General features: G+C 49.2%; 1 protein-coding gene across 1 annotated transcript; it reads left to right on the plus strand.

Moving 5' to 3' along the window:
- Positions 1–1,095: 1,095 nt before the first annotated feature.
- Positions 1,096–9,279, plus strand: Dact1 (dishevelled binding antagonist of beta catenin 1). The gene is made up of 4 exons (XM_048362545.1): positions 1,096–1,744; positions 3,891–4,023; positions 4,752–4,901; positions 7,429–9,279. Exons 1-4 carry the CDS (start codon positions 1,409–1,411, stop codon positions 9,255–9,257), a joined length of 2,448 nt encoding a protein of 815 aa, XP_048218502.1. The 5' UTR covers positions 1,096–1,408; the 3' UTR covers positions 9,258–9,279.
- Positions 9,280–9,540: the final 261 nt, after the last annotated feature.

A 9,540-nucleotide genomic window follows, 5' to 3' on the forward strand; every position in this document is an offset into this window, starting at 1 on the left:
TGTGTTCAATTTCTGAGGTGCTTGGATGCACTACATATCTATCTATCTATCTATCTATCTATCTATCTATCTATCTATCTATCTATCTATCTATCTATCTATCTATCTATCTATCTATGGTGCTGTTCAGTTGGCAAGCCAGAACTGTACCTTACCGAAATTCCCTATGAGCTGTGTCTCTAGCAAAGGTGACTGTATCACAGATGACACTCGAAGGGGAAATTTGTTAAGATCCTCTGCAGGAAGGGAGGGGACTTGTCATTTCTCCAAGAGATAGGTTGTTTTAGTAGATCCATTTTACCTCTGGGGGAAACATGGGCACAGACAGAGCAAAGTGACCCGCCTACATCGTCATCCATGGATGAAACAGGGATTCAGATTCTTGCTAGGATGGATTTGGAGTCAGTTGCCTGAGTGAACGGAGACTAAATAAAAACAATAAACAAATAAAAACCCTAGGGGTGCACATGTGCACTGGTAAACCCCAGGCTTTCAGATGTAAGCCCTGTAGCTTGCGTAGAGCGACACCCTACTGCCTAATTTTACATGCCTTCCATCATTAAGTCTTCTTTAAAAAACTAGAACTTCAGACGTTTAGAACAACATTGCATTGTACTCCATATTGCTTTCTTTTATCAAATGAGTTCCACCCCTCCTCCAACTCACCCAAAACTCAAATACATTCTCAGTAAATTGCTCGACGCAGTGAAAGAAACCTCAATCGGTCCGCCGACCTGAGTGGACGCGTGGGGGAAAGTGTTAAATTTAGATCGTGGGCTGTAACTTGGCAGAATTTCAGAAAGTTCTCTGGGGAACCCAGCTGCGTGCCCCTCGGCGGACACTGCCTGCGAGGCGCCTCGGCTGTAACTAGACGCGGATTCGGGCACTGGGAAAGAACCAAGGAGGAGCCAGGGAAAGCTGGGTGCAGTGAATGGGAAAGGGGCTCGTCGGGGTGGGGTGGGGGATGGGGATGAGGGGGGGGAGCGAGGAGGGGGCGTGTTCGTGGGCGTGGCGTGCCGGGGGCGAGGCAGTCCGGCTCGCGGATAGGCGGGCTGCGGGATCCTGACAGTCAAGGAGAGCGAGGCTCCGAGTGCGGGGCCGGCGTGGGGAGGCGGCCGCCGGGCAGAGCGGTCGGGCCACCACGCAAGGAGGAGCTTGGGGCAGGCGGTTATCAACTACGGGGCCACAGCTCTGGACGCGTGGCGACGGCAGACGGCGCGGCCCGGTCCCGGAGCCCTCCCGCCGGCTGCAGCACGCGGGATCCGGGAGCTCCCCGCCTGGGCCCTCAGTCGCGGTGCGGGACTCCGCCTCGGGGCGGCATGAGCTGGCGGCCGCAGCCCTAGCGCGTCGCACCTCTGTCCCGGCAGTTCCGCCGCACTGACCGGCGGTTGCTGGCGGGTTGGGGGCAATGAAGCCGAGTCCGGGCAGCACGGCGAGGGAGCTGGAGCCAGCCGCACCGGCTCGGGGCGAGCAGCGTGCGGCGGAGCCCGAGGGGCGCTGGCGGGAGAAGGGCGAGGCGGAGTCGGAGCGCCAGCGCACTCGGGAGCGGCTGGAGGCCACGCTGGCCGGGCTGGCGGAGTTGGAGTACCTGCGCCAGCGCCAGGAGCTGCTGGTTCGGGGCGCCCTGCGCTGCTCAGGGGGCGCGACGCGGGGCGCGGGCGAGCTTCCGGGGGACGCGGTGCAGCGCAGCCGCCTGGAGGAGAAGTTCTTGGAGGAGAACATCTTGCTGCTTCGGAAGCAATTGGTAGGTCCGTGCTCCGAGGTGAGCGCGGCAGGCCTGCCGAGGGGCTGGAGGGTGGACGCGAGCGAGATCGCCTCTTGTGGGGGGCAGTTTTTGCTGTCTGGCTTTTCGCGATCCCGCACCCACTCACATCCTCCGGGGGGCCCCCCAGTACTGGGTCTGCCCCGGGAGCGTGGGCTACCGACGCCCACACATTCCTAGGGTGTGCTTGGTTGCTTTGTGCAGGTGAGGGGCTGGCAAGCCCGCGCGGACTGCGGAGCCCCAGGTGGCTTCAGCGTCCCCCATTTCCACCCCCGTCTTGCACGCAGGCTATTTAGACTGATGGTTCTAGCCTGAAAAGACTTTCCAGTTAGATCAGCACATGTCCTCTCCGCAGAGGTTTGCGCACCCCGACTCGAAATGCTGTTTTATTTGGAGATGTCCCTCGCTTTATCTCCTCCAGTAGAGAAGGGACAAAAGCCAGGGGAGCTTGTAGCGAGCTTCACTGTCCAAACCCGAGTTTTCTGTAGCGCCTTCGGGAAGCCTTGCCCCTCCCTCCCAGGGCTCGCCTCCATCAGGCCCCTTCCACACTGGGCTGTTGCTTAGCTTCAAATAGAAGTCCTTTGTATAAGGTAGCTAAAACTCGATGCAAATGATTGCCATTTTTTTTTTTTTTGACTAGAGAACTTGACCCCCCGCCCCCATATTTGCTGTGTTTTGCCAGCTGCGATTGGTGGTCGAGGTGGGAGAAAGGAGAACCTCCTCTCAGGAAATACTTATCTTATTGGATTTCTGTCAGGGGCACAGTCATTCTATGCAGGCTTCATTAATAGGGAAGAAAAAGAACTTTGGACCTTAATGTGTGGAGAACAGCTTTTGACCCCGCCTCAGAATAATGGCGGCAGCTTTGTTTCAGTCATCTCAAAATGTAGTTTTGGAAACAGCAAAACGCTCCCTATTTGACCATGTGACACAAGGACACATTGGCCCTCTTAACATAAGGTGATGGTGATGTGTGTTGTCATGTGTTCTCCCGCATTACATCTTAACAGATTATTAATTTAGGGTTCATTTTTTTCCTGGAAAAAAAAACTAAAGATTTTTCAAACTTGATTTACATTTTCAAGTTTTCTACATCATAGGACAGAAAGAAAGAGCAGCTATTCATTTTCATCTAAGAATGTACGCTGTGGTCTGTGCTATAAACTGCGCTTTGGCATTTTTCTGTGTTTTGGTGGTAACAGACCTGATTTGCATGTAACATTAATTTGAACCCATTCTCCTTGTTCATGTCCGATCAGTTACGTTTTACACAGTATTGTACAATAGCACTTTTTTGTCTTCATGAATCTCAGCATTGTAAGTGGCACATTCCTATTGTCCATTTCAGGGGAGCAAGGCAGTATGTCAGGAGAATTCCACTCCAGTCAGTGTTTATGGTACTATTTTCATTTGTAGACTTGGCATTCATGATTTGAACCAGATGCCTTTTGAGTGCTTTCGCCTTCCCAGCAACAGGAAGCACTAGGTGGCAGTGTGAGTTAGAACAACCAATCTGTCACCTTTGGAAACCTTAGCTGAGTACAAATCTTGATGGGCTTTCCCTTGAGGGTTTTGAATTCTGCCAGCTCACATTATGCTTGGCGCTGGCTATTAGTATTAGTTTCTCACTCTCTAAGACTCTAAGACTCTAAGGCTCTAAGACTGATTAAACCTCACAAAGCAACTAATAGAAAACAAAACTCTGCAGGTCAAGACATTTGGCCAGAAAACCTCACCTAAGTAAGATTATAGTGTATCGTAAGAAATCTGTTACTCTGACTTTAAATTCAAGAGCCTACTATGAAGGTTTCTCATGCTCTCTGTTTTTAAACTGGCTGTATACTGGATGATTTAGTCTCTATGCAGTTTTATTGCCCCTACCTATAAAAAGTCAGTTTATATTAGTTAAAATTTAAAATTATGGCTTTTAGTTTAATGAGGAACTTTATATCGCCACAAAATGTGTCAAAGTGCAATTCAAAATAGGATTTATTTTTGAAGGTTTTCTTTATCTTACGGTATCCAATAAGATTTTGGCTTAAAAAGTTTCAGTGAACCTTTTAGTGAAATACTTAGGTGATTTTGTGTGTATGTGTGTGTGTGTGTCCACCCATTTTCTCCTTATCAGAATTGTTTGAGAAGAAGAGATGCTGGTTTGTTGAATCAGTTGCAAGAACTTGACAAGCAAATAAGTGACCTGAGACTGGATGTAGAAAAGACCTCTGAAGAGCACCTGGAGACAGACAGCCGGCCTAGCTCAGGTGAGCCAAGCAAAGGACTGAATTCTTCACTCAGGGCTCACTCCACTGTGGTTAGTAACCTCAGACCTGTAAATAGCAATGGAGTTGATTTTTAACACAGGGTATTAACAATTTGCCATTCTGTTGCATGAGGGAAAATTTAATTCAGACAACAAATATTTTAATAATGAGATTGATTGGTCTGAATGAAGTCCCTTGAATTAAAAATGAAAGCTTCTATTCAAATTTCTAGGGAAGTGGTAATCCTTTGAAATTTGAGAAAGTCAGAAGTAGGCTGGAAAATTAGTCACACTTCTTGAGACCACTTCAAAAGGTTTTTTTTTTCTTCTAAACCATTTGGTTACTTAAATAGAATTTTCTCTTGAAAGTAATTCATTCTGAAACATTTATGATAAAGTTGAGGCTCTGAAAAATCAAAGTTCTTTTTCACACATCTTTAAAGGTGGGACAAAGTAGAAAGGTTGATCTGAGGGCATAATTTTGAAATATAACCATAACTATGTACTTTCTGCCTTTTCCTATGTTTAAAACCATAAAATCAGTTCACTAAAATCTAGTGAGACAAAATAGGCAAAAACATTAAAACCTCCCCAAATCAAACCAATTAACCAACTATATATCTCTTTCTAAATCTAAGCATAAATCTACACAATTTACACTTTTTAAGAATGAATGTGTAATTTTTCCTTGATATGCTCTTACTTGCAACCATCATTTTTAATTCATAGGGTTTTATGAGCTGAGTGATGGAGCTTCAGGATCCCTTTCTAATTCCTCCAATTCTGTGTTCAGTGAATGTTTATCCAGTTGTCATTCCAGTACCTGCTTTTGTAGTCCCTTGGAGGCCACCATCTCAGATAGTTGCCCCAAATCTACAGGTAAGAATTTTAAGCACTGACAGAAATTTTAATTAGGTGATAAGGGGACTTAATGTTATCTACTCCAATTCCTGTTACAGACAGAAAAGCTAAAGGTCATGAATTTGCTGTACTCTGTGCCATAGGGACATCTAGAACTTGTAGTTTGATCTATCCTATCTTATTAGAGGGTACTAAGTTTAGTTTCTCAGTCTTTGCTTAGTTTATCTGCCTTCCCTCCCCCTTTCTCCTCTCCCTTCCCCTCCACTTTCTTTCCCCTTCCTTCCCTTCTTGCTTAGGTCTGCCAGGTCCATGTTTTTCTACTGTTATAAGAGAGTCACAAATAATATTAACCATCTTGTCTTAACACAGAATTTTTGGCTTATAAGCTATCAGGAAGGCCCTATCTTTGGAATGGCAAAGTTGGGGCTGAAATGGATTATTCCATCTTTATTTTTGTGATATTCTGATTCCTTAGAAAAGCAGAGAAAATATGATTAGAGCTGGCATAGGTGCTGGCAAAATTCATTGCAATCTAGTTTGCCCATGTTTTCAACTGGGGTACAATTTTTGAGTCCAGGCAAGATTTCAGACACTTAGCAGCTAAAGTTGGCCAGTTTCTCTACGTGCATGTTTTTGGCAGCAGCAATCCCTTGGGGAGGTATAGCATTCTTGTTATCTAGAGTGTGCTTGGGTTTGTTGGTAGTTGCTCCCCTTCACTCTGCAAGTCTAGTTAAAGAGGGAAAATTTCTAAACCCATTAGAAGGCACTATGATACAGGCTGTGCTTGAAGGCTTCCAAAATGCTCTGGCTCCCAGATTTCCTTGGTTCTCCCAAATGCCACATTTCCACATAACTGAGACAGCTGGGCTGGTCCTTGGGGGCTGGAGTATCTGCTTGACACTAAATAGGGACAAGGGATAAGTAATGAAGCATAGGCAAACACAGCCTTTAAATAAGAAAAGACATGGCTGGGAATATGGCCTAGTGGCAAGAGTGCTTGCCTTCTATATATGAAGCCCTGGGTTCGATTCCCAAGCACCACATACATAGTGCCAGAAGTGGCACTGTGGCTCAAGTGACAGAGTGCTAGCCTTGAGCAATAAGAAGCCAGGGACAGTGCTCAGGCCCTGAGTCCAAGCCCCAGGACTAGCCAGAAAAAAAAAAGAAAAGACAAAAGCTGGTGGGGTGGGAACCTGTTAGGTAGATTTGCTTTTAGAACAAATTGTTTACTGAGGCAGGGCTTGTAGAGACAAGGCATTTCCAACTTATGTCTTTACAAATCTTATCAACACTGAATCTGATTTTTTTTTCTTCTGAGGCTATTAAAATTTAGAGAACCTTCCCCTAAACAAGTACCAGAATCTAGAACATCTCAAAAATGCCAAGCTTGGCACAAGTGGCTCATGTTTGAAATCTTAACTACTCAGGAGGCTGAGATCTGAGGAAAAGTCTGTGAGATTTTTATCTTCAATTAACCACCAAAAAACCCAAGTGGTAAAGTCACAAGATAGAGAAAAAATAAGATGCTAAAGGACAGTGCCTAGGCCCTGAGTTTAAATCCTAGTACCTGCACCAAACATACCCCCACCTCCATTTTTTCCATTACAGAGTTGCTACTATTAGAATCTTGATATGCGTTATCTGAGACTTTCTTTGCAAATGCACCGATTTGCAAAATTAATCTTGCTCTGGTGTTTTACAATGATTTTTCACTAAACTTTATAAAGCCTGTTCCCTCTATCATTCAGTAGTTTGAAAGCTTCTTTTTGGCTGAATATCTTTCCTTCAGAGAATGTGTAATGCCATTAATTTTTTTTTTTTTTTTTTTTTTTTTTTTGCCGGTCCTGAGTCTTTTAACAGTGGCCCTGGGCACTGTCCCTGAGCTCCTTTTGCTCAAGAATAGCACTCTACCCTTTGAGCCACAGCACCACTTTTTCTGTGATTTAATTGGAGGTAAGAGTCTCTCTCAGACTTTGCTGCCTGGGCTGGCTTCAAACCACCATCTTCAGACCTTAGCCTCCTGAGTAGACAGGATTACTGACATGAGCCACCGGTGAATGCCATTTTTTTTTTTTTTTTGGCCAGTCCTGGGCCTTGAACTCAGGGCCTGAGCACTGTCCCTGGCTTCTTTTTCCTCAAGGGTAGCACTCGGCCACTTGAGCCACAGTGCCCCTTCTGGCCGTTTTCTATATATATGGTGCTTGGGAATCGAACCCAGGACTTCATGTATACCAGGCAAACACTCTAATGCCAATTTTTTGTTAAATGCTTTTTTCCCTTACCCACTAGTACACGAACTTAGTAGCTAATGGGGTACTTTTTAAGCCTTCAGTGTTCTCCCTCAACCCATGAATTTGTCTTAAAAATTGGCCAGAGTCAAGCTGGTGCTATGATCTCATTCCTTCAGAGTGTACCTTTAAATGTCTTTCAGATCTCATAAGATGATGGTTGGAATGTAAAGAAGGCCACTGTAAAGACCAGGCCTCAGGGTCACTTTGCAGTTCCCCATCCACACCACATTTTAACTCCCTTGATGTCATTTCAGATGTGAATCCCAAGTACCAGTGTGATCTGGTGTCTAAAAATGGGAACGATGTGTATCGTTATCCTAGCCCTCTGCATGCCGTGGCTGTGCAGAGCCCCATGTTTCTCCTCTGTCTGACGGGCCACCCCCTGAGGGAAGAGGAGAGGCTTGGGAGCCATGCCAGTGACATCTGCGTTGGACCCGAACTAGATGATGTCACCAAAACAGACAGCCCCTTACCGTCTCCTAGCCGCCTGTGGTCTGCTCCCCACCCTCTGTGCACTAAGAAAATGGACGGCTACATCCTGAGCCTGGTTCAGAAGAAAACACACCCTGTAAGAACCAACAAGCTGAGAACCAGTGTGACTGCAGACCCCACCAAAGGGCTTCTGAGAAACGCCAGCGTGTGCGTCAGGGCTGCGGGGGGTGTCCCCCAAGGCAATGGGGTGAACCTCAAGAATTCCAAGCCAGTGTCTTTGCCCTCTGGGGGCACGCCGGCTTCGGACAACGGAGCATCCTCCCCGTTGAAGCAGTGGTCCAAAGACCCCAAAGCCGAGCACCTGGAAAGCCGCAGGCTGTCCCCGCCCGAGGGCTGCTCTGCGATAGCTGTCCCCGAACCCACAAGAGCTAAGGTAGCCTCTCAGGAACATGCGTGGTGTCCTGCTGCTGGGCCCACGGAGGCCCTTAAGGAAGGCAGTCAGCTCTCGGCTGGTCTTCCCAAAGACAGCCCTAGCAGAGGCCCTGGTGCCAGCCCCGGGCCCGATGGCAAAGTTCTGCAGCCCCCGAAGAAGATGGTGACAGTGAAAAGCAGCCCGCAGGCCTCGGCCCCGGTGCCTTCTCTGCCGCCACCTGCAGCCTTCGTTGTGGAGGACCAGCTGGGCCTGGACTTTAAAAGTGAGGGCTCCTCCTTGCAGAACCCGGAGGAGGTCCGTCTGGTGAAAGCTCGCTTCATCCCCGGGCAGGGGCCGCCCGGGGCCGAGAGCCGGCCGACCCGCGGGCACCGCCATGCCGGAAGCGTGGCCAGAAGCTCGGTGCCACGGTCCCGAGGCCAGGTCCCGCCACTGCCTCCACCGCCAGCATCCGGGCTGGAGAATGGCGGCCTGCCCACCGTCAGGGAGAAGAGTGCCCGCTCAGCAAGCCGCAAGTGCCGCTTCCCCGACGACCTGGATACAAATAAGAGACCAAAGAAGGCGTCGTGCCGAGGCCGGCGGGGCGCCGTCGGGCTGGGTGATGCAGCGCTGCCGGGCAGGCCTCAGGGCGGCCACCGAGCGGGCCTCAAGGCCCACGGCTGCCACGGCCATGGACGGGAGACCATCGTGGCCAAACCTAAGCACAAGAGAACCGACTACCGCCGGTGGAAGTCGTCCGCCGAGGTGTCGTACGAGGAGGTGTTGCGCCGGGCCCGGCGGGGCCGCCGCCAGCACACGGGCGCGTTCCCGGTGCCCGTGCCACCGCCCTTTGCCAGCCCCTATGCCTTCGCGGCGGCCACGGCCGTGGCGACCAGCGACTCTGAGTACTCGGCCGAGTGCGAGTCGCTCTTCCACTCCACCGTGGTGGACACCAGCGAGGACGAGCGCAGCAACTACACCACCAACTGCTTCGGTGACAGCGAATCTAGCGTGAGCGATGGCGAGTTCGTGGGCGAGAGCACCTCCACCAGCGACTCGGAGGAGAGTGGCGGCCTTATCTGGTCCCAGTTCGTCCAGACGCTGCCCGTGCCGGCCGCAGCAGCCCAGGACCTTCGCCGCAACCCCGCCAAGGCCTTCGTCAAAATTAAGGCCTCCCACAACCTCAAGAAGAAGATCCTCCGCTTCCGGTCGGGCTCCTTGAAACTGATGACTACGGTCTGAGACCCACTGTCGAGGTCAGGGGGCGGGGAGGCAAACACCCACTTCCTCTCCCCCACCCCATCCCCTGCCAGGGATCCCTCTACCCCCCACCACAGACTCCCAACCCCAGTCTCTGAAAGCAATGTCTTAATTTTCGTGCAATGCTTTCATCAAATGCTTTTCTTTTCTTTTTCTTTTTTGCTTTTTAAATTAAGTATTAAATGATGTCTCATCTACATCATGTATGGACAACTAACTAGTGCCTTTGAATTGGAAGTGCTACAGGATGTGACTGCTAGTTAGT

This window comes from Perognathus longimembris, chromosome 14, assembly GCF_023159225.1.
Source record: "Perognathus longimembris pacificus isolate PPM17 chromosome 14, ASM2315922v1, whole genome shotgun sequence".
In the NCBI taxonomy this organism is placed as follows: domain Eukaryota; kingdom Metazoa; phylum Chordata; class Mammalia; order Rodentia; family Heteromyidae; genus Perognathus; species Perognathus longimembris.

Coding starts and splice junctions, on each gene's coding strand:
- Dact1 (XM_048362545.1), top strand. CDS start 1,409: ATGAAGCCGAGTCCGGGCAGCACGGCGAGGGAGCTGGAGCCAGCCGCA. Junction 4,024..4,751: donor AGACAGCCGGCCTAGCTCAG/GTGAGCCAAGCA, acceptor TTTAATTCATAG/GGTTTTATGAGCTGAGTGAT. Junction 4,902..7,428: donor TAGTTGCCCCAAATCTACAG/GTAAGAATTTTA, acceptor ATGTCATTTCAG/ATGTGAATCCCAAGTACCAG.